Source organism: Nicotiana tomentosiformis, chromosome 4 (genome assembly GCF_000390325.3).
Source record: "Nicotiana tomentosiformis chromosome 4, ASM39032v3, whole genome shotgun sequence".
NCBI lineage: Eukaryota > Viridiplantae > Streptophyta > Magnoliopsida > Solanales > Solanaceae > Nicotiana > Nicotiana tomentosiformis.
Window position 1 is genome coordinate 80,091,299 of NC_090815.1, and position 15,208 is coordinate 80,106,506.

General features: G+C 40.2%; 1 protein-coding gene across 1 annotated transcript; it reads left to right on the plus strand.

The window, feature by feature from the left end:
- Positions 1 to 430: 430 nt before the first annotated feature.
- On the plus strand, positions 431 to 961 carry LOC138910010 (uncharacterized). Its single transcript, XM_070201227.1, has one exon. The coding sequence runs from the start codon at positions 431 to 433 to the stop codon at positions 959 to 961; it is 531 nt and encodes a 176-aa protein (XP_070057328.1).
- Positions 962 to 15,208: the final 14,247 nt, after the last annotated feature.

The following is a 15,208-nucleotide window of genomic DNA, read 5'->3' on the forward strand; positions in this document are numbered from 1 at the left end:
GTGACTTTTGACTGTTGTATTTAGATGTATTTAGATGTATATTGTTCTAGTTTTAGTTATGTATTCCAACTAAGTATTTTCATCTGTATTCTCAAGCCAACTGTATTTTGCTGTATTTTGCTGTATTTAGAACAACAATCATTGTCATATCTATCATTTTTTGTGGTAATTATCAATACATTATATTTGTAAATCATGAATGAGTTATGTATTCCAAATATCTGTATTCATCTATATTTTCAATTATTTATTTTATCTTTTTAATTTTTGTTGTATGCAGGAAATAAAACTCTTTGTTAAACACCCGCCTATTGTATCACCACATATTAGTTCCTACACTAACACAGACATAGTCTCCGACCTCAAAGAGAAGTTTACTCCATAGCAGTACAAATTATTTGGTACTACTTGTTTTGGAAGTTTCCACGATATGAAGCACTGTAAGGTTCAACACCAATTGTTCAGGATCTTCATGGTTCTGCAGCTGGAAGAAAGTCATGATGATTCATTTTCAATATATGTGAATGGTACAAAATTATACTTTTCAATCAGGGAGTTTGCGGTAGTTACTGATCTCAATTGTGTTAGTGACGCTGAAGATTTTCAGTTTAACACAAAGAAGCCTAACAGGATTGTGGATACATACTTTGACGGTGCAAAGAATGTCAAGAAGAAAGATTTGTTGAAGTGCTTTGATGACAAAAATTGGGGTTATGACAACGATGGGGATGCTATTAAAATAGCTGTATTGTATTTCATACATACTTTCATATTATCCTCCGAGAAGAACTGTACAACCATCCCAAGACTACATTTTAACTTGATCGAGAGCGGGAGATATTCTGATTATCCATGGGGTAAGGATGCATTCCAGGCCCTTATTAGATCTATTAGTAAGAAGATGGATTCTCAAAAGAAGTACTATAGGATAGCTGGGATGCCTCTTGCTATGCAAGCATAGTTTTACGAGTGTTGTTTAAAGGTTGACCCCAAAATTGCACTCCGAGTTGATAACTGGATGCCCAGAATACTCAAATGGAATTCCACAGTCAACCATCCAACTTATGCTTACTTGATGAACAGCATGTTCAGCGACCAAGGAAACGTGGTAAGTTACTATTATTTAATTGACTAGTATTTTAGTCAACATATATTTCTATTAGTAAAAATAGTATTGAAATTTTAAATCAAATACAGTTGCATACATCATACATCAATGTCCCTATTTTTATAATTAAATCGAATACAGTAGAATACCTAATACAATTTTGAAATTAAAAATTAAATACAGTTGTATTCATCATACATCAATGTCCATGTTTTCATAAGTAAACTGAATACAGTTGAATATATAATACAGTATTAAAATTATAAATTAAATACAGTTGCATACATCATACATCAATGTTATTGTTTTCCAATTAACTGGAATGCATTAGAATATATAATACAGTTTACAACTACACATTTAATTCAATATTATTAATTTTATATATAATACAACTGAATATATGTATAAAGAAAATTGCCCATATACATAAAGCATATTACATTAGTAATCATACAGCAAGTGTGATTTACATTGAGTGTGTTTCTATTTTTAGATGAAATACAGCAACATTCAACCAAATGCTACAAAGCTTGCTATTATTCAGGTTCCTCCGGATAGCATTGATGCAGACAAAAGTCCTATTCATTCAAACAACAATGAAGATGATTCTGATGACTTTAGTCCTACACCGCCTCTTCAGCCTAAGAAGAAACATGATGCAAGCGTTGGTTCATCTTCATCATTGCCTCACAAAAAGGGCAAACAACATTTAATTGATCCCTCAACTGCAGAGAGTCCAATTCCACATGTGTGTGTAATACCTCAAACCAAGTTTTCTCCTACTGATAATATTGAATTCAAGGATACTGTACTAAGTATTAAGAAGCCAGCAGATTCTAAATCTGATGATTTATCTGCTTTGAGGCAGAATCTAAATTCATTCAAGGATTATGTAAGTATTGTTAAAACATATTCAACTTTACAGTTTATGCATTAACATTCATATATATTTCTAACCCATCTATAATTATTTTTGTATTTATTAGGTAATGGGCGAGTTCACTTCTCTACGAACATTGATCAATGAAAATTTCAAAAAGCTTTTTGAACATGCTAAAACTAATCAGAATACAGAAAGGGTATACCAAAGAAAGAAATATACTGGGAGACATGATGGTGGTATTCAAATGTCAACCGAGGCCAACTTGCATGATAATCCCAAATGCCAAACACAATATGATATAACTGTTGGGGAGAATTCAGAGGTTAACATTGTTTAAACTCTTTACTATATATGCAAGTCTGTATATGTTTTATGTAACTATATTCTGAATACACTTATATACATGTGAATACAATAATATATTTATATGAATACATGTTTCAGAATACACTTATATACATGTGAATACAGTGTTAAATATGTATTCATGATTTAATAAATACATATTGTAAAACATCATTTATTATTCTTCAGTTTAATCATATATACAGCAACATACATGATTCATAATACACTTATATACATATAAACACATTGTTATATCTGTATTCATGATGTGAATAAACATATATTGTAAAAACAACCTTTACTATTCTTCATTTTATTCAAGTATATAGCAACATACATTATTCAGAATATACTCATATACATGTGAATACATTAACAGAATACAAGTCTATACATCTACTATGAATTTGTGAAGATTTGTTTTTACTAATCTGACAAATACAATTCTGTAAAATATGTGCTATATTAATATATTCTATAAGGTTATGGAAAGGAAGCTGAACACCGACATTCATGCCGATGAACACCCACATGCTAATTTCACTGGAGACATATTAGATGCAACTACTGAGGTTAATCCTGTCTCTGGTGAAGTAATAATGGAAGGGCCTACTCCATCGGAGGTGCTGTTTGTCATACCACCTGAAACTGACGAGGATGTATCCATAGAAATACATGTATCACAATTTGAGTTGGCGGACGAGTACCTTCCAAGTCAAATTTCAGACACTATAATTGTGATACATCAAGCAGCAAAACTTGTTGATTCAACCCCTTTACCCTCTCATAGGACTCGACGTCCAAGTCGATGATATTCTTCGCCTTACGAGTCAAACTTCGACTCGGCCGGTTCATAAATTCTTATACAAAAATTATGTTTTATAAAGTGTTGATATATTTTCCTATGATAACTATAATTAAATGTCACTATTAATGACGACGATGAACTACAAGTACCTCAGTAAAGTTGACTGCCATATTTGACAAGAAACACCCCTTTGAAGATGATTTAATATCGGGGCCACATCATACGTTTGTTATTCAAGAATTTGAGAAATGGGTTCGTGATGGTCTTCTGGCTAAACATGATCAAAAGTAAGTTTCTTTTTTCGATCTATAATATATGGTTTTTATCAATTATTATATGAATATAATGTTTTTTCCAAATCCTTGTAGAAAGGGATAAGGAAGACCATTACAAGAAACACAAGTCAACACTGCCTATACCGTTGGATTTTGGAGTTCATGAAATCACTTCAAAAAATTAGTTTTACCTTCTCTCATTTGACGGTCAACTATGGAATGACGATGTAAGATATAACACTTGTACATTCAGTTTTTTTCATATTTTATACATGGGTTGTCAAAATTTGTTTTTCACTGTTTTGTTCTTGTCATAAAAATTCTGTATTCATTGTATTCATGTTCTTGAACATAGTGTATTCAGATGTATTCTATATTAACAGAAATACAGTAACATACTGTATTCATTGTATGTTAGTGTTTTCTCTTCTTTCATTGAATTCAATGTATTTTGGTGTATTCAGTGAATTTAACTACTTTCAAAGTATGCACTATAATCAATGATATCACTTTATCTCAAACTTCATTGTTTTTCAATGTTATATCTAGCAATTTATTATCGGTAGTATGTATTCATCAGTATGTATTTAACTATATACACTATTTAGTGCATTATTTTTTTTAGCAGTATGTATTAATCTGTATACACAGTTAAACAATTACCTGTATTCAGCAGTAGATATTTAACTGGATGCACTATATTCAATTTGTTTTTAGCAGTATTGAGTTCTATATTGGGTTTCTTCAATACACAATACCTGTATATATTCAGTTTCTTCAATGAAGTTTATTTTCCTTGTTGTTAATTCAATGTACTTTAATATGCACATATTGATGTTATATTTTACTAACTGAGAAAGAAGGGCAAGTACAACCAAACTGTCACGACTCAAAATTTTCCACCGACGGGATCGTGATGGCGCCTAACATTTCACTTTCCAGGCAAGCCAACGTTAGAGAATCATTAAACTATTTTCTTATTTCGATTCAGTAAATATTAATAATTAACTCAATTGAAATATAATAAGTGCGGAATATCATAAAACGATATTAATAACTACCACCCGGATCTGGAGTCACAATTCATGAACATTCTAGAATTTACTACAAGTAATAGTGTGAAAGAAATACAACTGTATGAATGAAAAAAAATAGTAGGACATAAAAGATAGACGGGGACTTAAAGGTCTGTGAACGCCGACAGATTTACCTTGAGTCTCCGGACAGCGGACCAATAGCAAATCTCGATCAACCTGAGCTGGTATCAAAATCTGCACAGAAAGTGCAGAGTGCAGCATCAGTATAACCGACCCCATGTACTGGTAAGTGTCGAGCCTAACCTCGACGAAGTAGTGACGAGGCTAAGGCAAGGCACCTGCAATCAACCTGTACAATTTAATAGTGTATACGCAAATAACACGAATGAAGAACTAAACAGGAAATGTCGGGAGGAGAGACATACTGAGGGGAATACAAGATAAAGAACTATAACAGAATGATCACCGGAGCAGTCAATATACCATGAATCAACAAGAATAGTGAATATAGTAAAGAAAAATACATGGCATCACCCTTCGTGCTTTTACAATCAATCTCACCATAAAATTAATATAAATGGCACGACATCACTCTTCGTGCTTTTACTCTCATATCATGGCACGGCATCACCCTTCGTGCATTAACACTCACAATATGGCACGACATCACCCTTCATGCATTAATACTCACAATATGGCACGGCATCACCCTTCGTGCATTAATACTCATAATATGGCACGGCATCACCCTTCGTGCATTAACACTCACAATATGGCACGTCATCACCCTTCATGCATTAACACTCTCCCTTACCATAATGCAATGCATAAATAACACCATGGATATAGAATAACAAGTACAAACCTTACTTCAATATTTGATTCCATAATATCAATCTCAACTTTGAAATAAAAACTCAATTATCACCAGAAAATTCCGTAAACATGATAAGAACGATAATTTGAACAACACTACTATAACACGTAGCAATTTGGCATAAGAATGAGACAATATAAGAAAAATAGAGAAACATGGAAAAATAGATAAATTGGCGGCACATAGGTACTCGTCACCTCACATATACGCCGCTCACATTAATTTCACTTAGCAAATAATCTAAGATTCCTAATTTCCTCAAGTCAGGGTTAGACACAAGACTTACCTCGCTCCGAAGGCCACTTAATTCTCAATCACAGCTTTTCCCTTGGAATTCACCTCCAAACCACCCGTAGCTTTTCAAAAATGACTCAATAAAATTAAATATTGCTAAAGGAATCAATTATATTGCATAAATTAAATTTTTCAATTTTTCCTCCAAAAAGTCAAAAAATCGACCCCGAGCCCGCTTGGTAAAAGAACCCGAGGTTCGGACCAAAATCTTTTTACCCATTCACCCCCGAGCCCGAATATGCAATTAGTTTTGGAATCGGACCTCAAATTGAGGTCTAAATCCCCAAATTCCCGAAATCACTATTTTTCTACCCTAACCCCTAATTCTACCATGAAAACTCTAGATTTTAGGTTGAAAATTCATGAAATGTAATGGGTAATTGAAAGGAAATGGTTTAGAATCACTTACCAATAATTTGGGGAAGGAATGACTCTTAAAAAATCGCCCCTCACCGTTTGGTTTTTGAGAAAAATGAGTTTTTTTGGTAAAAATCCCGTTTTGGATTCTGTTAAGTATTGGGCGACAGTGTTCATCGCGTTCGCGAGAGCACTGTCGCGTTTGCGAAGTGTATGGGCTGCCAGGCCTTCGCGTTCGCGAGGCAGTGCTCGCGTTCGCGTAGGCTACCCTTCCCTGGTCTTCGCGTTCGCGAGACATAGCTCGCGTTCGCGATGAAGAAAAGGCTGACTCCCCCTCCCCAGTGCCTAACGCTATGCATTCGCGATGGGCTTGTCGCGTTCGCAAAGGGTAACGCCCCCATTGCTTCGCGTTCGTGACCAAGCCTTCGCGTTCGCGAAGAAGAAATCCTCAGCTGCCCAGTTTACTCTTTGCGTTCGCGAGAGTACCTTCGCGAACGCGAAGAAGGATATGCTAGAACACAGATTCTGCAGAAAAACCAGATTTCCAAAGTCCAAAATATCCCGTGGCCTATCAGAAACTCACCCGAGCCCTCGGGGCTCCAAACCAAACATGCACACAAGTCTAAAAACATCATACGAACTTGCTCGCACGATCAAATCGCCAAAATAACACCTAGAACTCTAAATTTAGCACCAATTCAAATGAAATTCTCAAGAACAATTTAAAACTTCTAATTTCTCAACTGGGCGTCCGAATCACGTCAAATCAACTCTATTTCGTACCATATTTCACAGACATGTCTTAAATATCATAATGAACTTGTACCAGGCTCTGGAACCAAAATACGGACCCGATACTAACAATGCCAAATATCAATCAATTCTTAAAAACAAATAATTTCCAATTTTTTAATTTTCATCAAAAATTCATAACTCAAGCTAGGGACCTCCAAATTCGATTCCGAGCATACGCCCAGGTCCCATAATTCGATACGGACCTACCAGGACCATCAAAGCACGGATTTGGTCCCTTTTACCAAAAATGTTGACCGAAATCAACTAAAATCAACTTTTAAGGCAAAAATTCTTATTTTCATCAGTTTTCAACATAAAAACTTTCCGGAAACCTGCCTGGATTGCGCACGCAAATTGAGGAGGGTAAAAATGAGATTTTTAAGGCTTAAGAGTGTAGATTCGAGTTCTAAAACATAAGATGACCTTTTGGGTCATCACATTCTCCACCTCTAAAACAACCGTTTGTCCTCGAACGGACATAGAAAAGTACCTGGGCTGGTGAAAAGGTGGGGATATCTAATCCGTATATCGGACTCTGACTCCCAAGTAGCTGCCTCAATAGGCTGACTGCTCCACTACACTCAAACTGAAGGGTAACTCTTTGATCTCAACTGGCGGACTTGTCGGGCTAGAATTGCCACCGGCTCCTCCTCGTAAGTCAAATCCTTGTCCAATTGGACAGAGCTGAAATCTAATATATGGGACGGATCATCGTGATACTTTCGAAGTATGGACACATGGAATACCAGATGAACAGCTGCTAAACTGGGTGGCAATGCAAGCTTGTAAGCCACCTCTCCCACTCTCTCCAGAATCTCAAAAGGTCCGATATACCTAGGGCTCAACTTGCCGTTCTTTCCGAACCTCATTACACCCTTCATGGGTGGTACCCAAAGTAACACTCTCTCTCCGACCATGAATGCAACATCACGAACTCTACGGTCGGCATAACTCTTTTGCCTGAACTGAGCTGTGCGAAGTCGATCCTGAATAATCTTGACCTTATCCAAGGCCTCCTGATCTAAATCTGTACCCAATAACCGAGCCTCCCCCGGCTCGAACCACCCAACTGGCGACCTACACCGTCTACCATATAATGCCTCATAGGGAGCCATATGAATGCTTGACTGGTAGCTGTTATTGTAGGCAAACTCCGCTAACGGCAAAAACTGATCCCAAGAACCTCCAAAGTCAATAGCACAGGCGCAGAACATATCCTCCAAGATCTGAATAGTGCGCTCGGACTGCCCGTCCATCTGAGGATGAAATGTTGTGCTCAACTCAACTCGCGTACCCAACTCACACTGAACTGCCCTCCAAAAGTGCGAGGTAAACTGCGTACCTCGATCAGAAATGATAGACACAGGCATACCGTGAAGACGAACGATCTCACGAATATAAATCTCTGCTAACAGCTCCGAGGAATAGGTAACTGCTACAGGAATGAAATGTGCTGACTTAGTCAGCCTGTCCACAATGACCCAAACTGCATCGAACTTCCTCTAAGTCCGTGGGAGTCCAACAACAAAGTCCATAGTGATACGCTCCCACTTCCACTCAGGAATATCTAACCTCTGAAGTAAACCACCAGGTCTCTAATTCTCACACTTTACCTGCTGGCAATTTAGGCATCGAGCTACATAGGCAACTATGTCCTTCTTCATTTGCCTCTGCCAATAATGCTGCCTCAAGTCCTGATACATCTTGGTGGCACCCGGATGAATAGAATACCGGGAACTATGGGACTCTTCAAGGATCAACTCACGAAGTCCATCCACATTAGGCACACAAATACGACCTTGCATCCTCAAAACTCCGTCATCTCCAACAATAACCTGCTTGGCACCACCGTGCCGCACTGTGTATCTAAGGACAAGTAAATGAGGATCGTTATCCTTCCGATCTCTGATGCGCTCAAATAAAGAAGACCGAGCAACTGTACAAGTTAGAACACGGCTGGGCTCAGAAACATCTAACCTTATGAACTGGTTGGCCAAGGCCTGAACATCCAATGCAAGCGGTCTCTCACCAACTGGAATATATGCAAGGCTACCCATACTGACTGACTTTCTACTCAAAGCATCGGCCACCACATTGGCCTTCCCGGGATGATACAATATGGTGATATCATAGTCTTTCAATAGCTCCAGCCACCTACTCTACCTCAAATTGAGTTCCTTCTGCTTGAACAAATACTGCAAGCTCCGATGATCAATGAATACCTCACATGGCACGCCGTAATAATAGTGCCTCCAAATTTTCAGCGCGTGAACAATGGCTGCCAGTTCTAGATCATGAACATGTTAATTCTTCTCGTGAACCTTCAGCTGCCGTGAAGAATATGCAATAACCTTGCCACCCAGCATCAATACCGCACCTAGACCAATACGAGATGCGTCACAATATACTGTATAAGATCCTGAACCTATAGGTAACACCAATACCGGTGCCGTAGTCAAAGCTGTCTTAAGCTTCTGAAAGCTTGCTTCACACTCGTTTGATCACCTGAACGGAGCACCCTTCTGGGTCAATCTGGTCAACGGGGCTGCTTTGGATGAAAACCCCTCCATAAATTGATGGTAATAGCCCGCCAAACCCAGGAAATTACGGATCTCTGTAGCTGATGTGGGTCTAGGCCAGTTCTAGACTGCCTCAATCTTCTTAGGATCCACCTGAATACCCCCTGCTGATATAACGTGACCCAAGAAAGCAACTAAACTCAACCAAAACTCGCATTTTGAGAACTTAGCATATAACTGGCTGTCTCTCAGAGTCTGAAGAATGATCCGAAGGTGCTGCTCATGCTCCTCTCGACTATGGGAGTAGATCAAGATATCATCAATAAACACAACCACAAAGGAATCTAAGTAAGGTTTTAACACCCGGTTCATCAAATCCATGAATGTTGCTGGGGCATTTGTCAGCCCAATTGACATCACTAGAAACTCATAATGCCCATACCGAGTCCAAAAAGCTGTCTTAGGAACATCAGATGCCCTAATCCTCAACTGATGGTAGCCAGATCTCAAATCGATCATTGAAAACACCTTGGCACCCTGAAGCTGATCAAATAAATCATCAATCCTCGGCAGTGGATATTTGTTCTTGGTGGTGGCTTTGTTCAACTACCGATAATCTATACACATCCTCATCGATCTATCTTTCTTCTTCACAAACAACACAGGTGCACCCCAGGGTGAGACACTAGGTCTAATGAAGCCCTTATCTAGCAAATCTTGCAACTGCTCCTTCAATTCTTTCAACTCTTGCGGGGCCATGCGATATGGCAGAATGGAAATAGGCTGAGTGCCCGAAGCCAAATCAATGCAGAAATCAATATCCCTGTCGATTTGCATCCCTGGCAGGTCTGCAGAAAACACCTCTGGAAACTCACGAACAATCGACACCGAATCTATGGAAGGAACCTCCGCACTAGAATCGCGGACATAAGCCAAATAAGCTAGACACCTCTTCTCGACCATATACCGAGCCTTCACATAAGAGATAACCTTGCTTGTAGAATGGCCAAGATTCCCTTTCCACTCTAATCGAGGCAACCCCTGCAAGGCTAAGGTCACCGTCTTGGCGTGACAATCTAATATAGCATGATAAGGTGACAACCAATCCATGCCCAGTATGACATCAAAATCAACCATGTCGAGAAGTAGAAGATCTACACGAGTCTCAAGATTCTCAATGGTGACCACACACGAACGATAAACACGATTCACAAAAATAGCATCTCCCACTGGTGTGGACACATACATAGGAGCACTCAAAGAATCACGGGGCACAACCAAATAGGAAGAAAAATAGGAAGACACATAAGAGTAAGTGGATCCCGGATCAAATAGAACTGAAGCATCTCTACTGCAAACTGAAACAATACCTGTGATAACAGTGTCAGATGACTCAGCCTCAGGCCTGGCTAGAAAAGCATAACACCGGTGATGGGCCCTACCACCCTGAACTACATCCCTGGGATGGCCTCTAGCTGGCTGATCTCCACCTCTAACAGCCTGACCTCCACCTCTAACTGTCTGGCCCCTATCTCTGGCTGCCTGACCCCTGCCTCTGGCTGGCTGAGCAGGTGGTGCAGCAACTGGTGCCGGAACCATGGCACGAGAACTCTGATGTTGTGAGCTGCCCATTGCCCGAGGGCAAAATCTAGCAATGTTCCTCGGATCACCACAAGTATAACATAACCTCGGCTGCTGTGACTGCTGACCCTGAAACTGACCCCGTCGACCTGAATAACCACCCTAATAACTCTGGAGTGGAGGTGCACTAATAGGAGCTGGTGGTGCACTGTAGGCTAGCTGGTCGGAATAATGCATCTGAGGCCCACGACTACCTGAGGCACCGTAGGATGTATGGAGTGCTGAATGAAATGACCTGGGAGGATGGCCTCTACCAAAAGTACTCTTGCCTCTAGGTGAGGCACCGCTGAACTCACCGGAATGATGAGGTCTCTTGTCATACCCCTGACCTCCCTGAGTAAGAACCATCTCGACCCGTCTTGCGACATTAGCAGCCGCTTGAAAAGAAATCTCACTCCCAGTCTCCTTAGGCATCTGCAATCTGATAGGCTGAGCAAGTCCATCAATAAACCTCCTCACCCTCTGTCTCTCGGTGGGAAGCAGAAGAATAGCATGACGGGCCAAATCCACAAAACGGATCTCATACTGAGTAACCGTGATACCGCCCTGTTGGAGATGCTCAAACTGACGGTGACGCTCCTCTCTCAATGAGATAGGCAGAAACTTCTCTATAAAGAGCTGAGAAAACTGGTCCCAAGTAAGAGCAGGCGACCCAGCTGGTCTGGTCTACAAGTTATCTCTCCACCATTTCTTGGCAGAACTAGTCATCTGAAATGCAGCAAAATTGACCCCATTGGTCTCCACTAAACCCATGTTCCATAGAACCTCGTGACAGCTGTCAAGATACTCCTGGGGGTCCTCTGAAGGAGCACCACTAAAGTGAACAGGAAAGAGCTTGGTAAACCTGTCCAATCTCCATAAAGCCTCAGAAGACATGGCTGGCCCATTTTCGACCTGTGCCGCAATAATCGGCTGAACCAATCCGACTGGCTGAGCTGCTGGAGCCTGATACTGGGGAGCTATCTGCTCCGGAGCGGGAGTGGTAGGAGTCTGGGCTCCTCCTCCAGCCTGAGAGACTACTGGTGCCATGGGAAATGCGCCAGTCTGGGCCACACTTTCCATAAGGCCCACCAAACGGACCAAAGTGTCCTGAAGTACTGGGGTAGTAATGAACCCCTCCGAAACCTGAGCTGGTCCGACAGGAACAGTCTGGGCTGGAACCTCCTCGTCAATCTCTATCTGAAGCTCCACAGCTGGGGCTGCTGCTCGGGCCCTAGGCTGAGCCCTGCCCCTACCTCGGCCTCGACCTCTGCCCCGCGTAGGAGCTATCACTGGAGGATCTGGCTACTGCTCAGATGAGGAAGCGGTACGTGTTCTCGCCATCTACGAGAGAATAAGAGTAGAAGAGTTCAATCAGTATTGAGAAAGCAAAATCGCACGGCAAGGAAGAATAGAAGTGAAACTTGTTCCTAAACTTCATAGCCTCTAGAAGATAATCACAGACGTCTCCGTACCGATCCTCCAGACTTTACTAAGCTTGCTCGTGAATCGTGAGACCTATGTAACCTAGTTCTATGATACTAACTGTCACGACCCAAAATTTTCCACCAAAGGGATCGTGATGACGCCTAACATTTCACTTGCCAGGCAAGCCAACGCTAGAGAATCATTAAACCATTTTCTTATTTCGATTCAGTAAATATCAATAATTAACTCAATTGAAATATAATAAGTGTGAAATATCATAAAACGGTATTAATTACTACCACCCGGATCTGAAGTCACAATTCATGAACATTCTAGAATTTACTACAAGTAATAGTCTGAAAGAAATACAACTGTCTGAATGAAAGAAAATAGTAGGACATAAAAGATAACGGGGACTTCAAGGTCTGTGAACGCCGATAGATCTACCTTGAGTCTCCAGACAGCGGACCAATAGCAAATCTCGATCAACCTGAGCCGGTATCAAAATCTACACAGAAAGTGCAGAGTGCAGCATCAGTACAACCGACCCCATGTACTGGAAAATGTCGAGCCTAACCTCGATGAAGTAATGACGAGGCTAAGGCAAGGCACCTACAATCAACCTGTACAATTTAACAGTGTATACGCAAATAACAGGAATGAAGAACTAAACATGAAATGTCGGGAGGGAGACATAATGAGGGGAATACAAGATAAAGAACTACAACTGAATGATCATCGAAACAGTTAATATACCATGAATCAACAGGAATAATGAATACAGTAAAGAAAAATGCACGGCATCACCCTTCGTGCTTTTACTCTCAATCTCACCATAAAATTAATATAAATGGCACAGCATCACCCTTCGTGCTTTTACTCTCACATCATGGCACGGCATCACCCTTCGTGCATTAACACTCACAATATGGCACGGCATCACCCTTCGTGCAATAATACTCACGATATGGCATGGCATCACCCTTCGTGCATTAATACTCATAATATGGCACGGCATCACCCTTCGTGCATTAACACTCACAATATGGCATGGCATCACCCCCTTCGTGCATTAACACTCTCCCTTACCATAATACAATGCATAAATAACAACAGGGAGATAGAATAAAAAGTACAAACCTTACTTCAACATTTGATTCCATAATATCAATCTCAACTTTGAAATAAAAACTCAATTATCACTAGAAAATTCCATAAACATGATAAGAACAATAATTTGAACAACACTAGTATAACACGTAGCAATTTGGCATAAGAATGAGATAATATAAGAAAAATAGAGAAACATGGAAAAACAGGTAAATTAGCGGCGCATAGTACTCGTCACCTCACATATACGCCGCTCACATTAATTTTACTTAGCAAATATTTTAAGGTGCCTAATTCCCTCAAGTCAGGGTTAGACACAACATTTACCTCGCTCCGAAGGTCACTTAATTCTCAATCACAGCCTTTTCTTTGGAATTCACCTCCAAACCACCCGCATCTATTCAAAAATGACTCAATAATATCAAATATTGCTAAAGGAATCAATTATATTGCATAAATTACATTTTCCAATTTTTCCTCCAAAAAGTCGAAAAATCGACCCCGGGCCCGCTTGGTCAAAACCCGAGGTTCAGACCAAAATCTTTTTACCCATTCACCCCCAAGCCCGAATATGTAATTAGTTTTGGAATCCGACCTCAAATTAAGGTCTAAATTCCCGAAATCCCTATTTTCTACCCTAACCTCTAATTCTACCATGAAAACTCTAGATTTTTGGTTGAAAATTCATGAAATGTAATGGGTAATTGAAAGAAAATGGTTTAGAATCACTTACCAACAATTTGGGGAAGGGATGACTCTTGAAAAATCGCCCCTCACCGTTTGGTTTTTGAGAAAAATGAGCTTTTTTGGTAAAAATCCCGTTTTGGATTCTGTTAAGTGCTGGGCGACAGTGTTCATCGTGTTCGCGAAGTGTATGGGCTGCCAGGCCTTCGCGTTCGCGAGGCAGTGCTCGCGTTCGCGTAGGCTACCCTTCCCTGGTCTTCGCATTCGTGAGACATAGCTCGCGTTCGCGATGAAGAAAAGGCTGACTCCCCCTCCCCAGTGCCTAACGCTAGGCGTTCGCGATGGGATTGTCGCGTTCGCGAAGGGTAACACCCCCATTGCTTCGCATTCGCGACCAAGCGTTCGCGCATAAGACATCCTCATATGCCCAGTTTACTCTTTGCATTTGCGAGAGTACCTTCACGAACGCGAAGAAGGACATGCCAGAACACAGATTATGTAGAAAAACCAGATTTTCAAAGTCCAAAACATCCCGTGGCCTATCCGAAACTCACCCGAGCCCTCGGGGTTCCAAACCAAACATGCACACAAGTCTAAAAACATCATACGAACTTGCTCACGTGATCAAATTGCCAAAATAACACTTAGAACTCTAAATTTAGCACCAATTCAAATGAAATTCTCAAGAACACTTTAAAACTTCTAATTTCTCAACTGGGCGTCCGAATCACGTCAAATCAACTCCATTTCGCACCATATTTCACAGACATGTCTTAAATATCATAATGAACCTGTACCGGGCTTCGAAACCAAAATACGTACCCGATACTAACAATGCCAAATATCAATCAATTCTTAAAAACAAATAATTTTCAAACTTTTAATTTTCATCAAAAATTCATAACTCAAGCTAGGGATCTCCAAATTTGATTCCGGGCATACACTCAGGTCCTATAATTCGATACGGACCTACCAGGACCATCAAAGTACGGATCCGGGCCCATTTATCAAAAATATTGACCGAAGTCAACTAAAATTAACTTTTAAGGCAAAAATTCTTAT

Bases quoted from the DNA above. Each gene is read 5' to 3' on its own strand.
- LOC138910010 (XM_070201227.1), top strand. From the start codon at position 431: ATGAAGCACTGTAAGGTTCAACACCAATTGTTCAGGATCTTCATGGTT.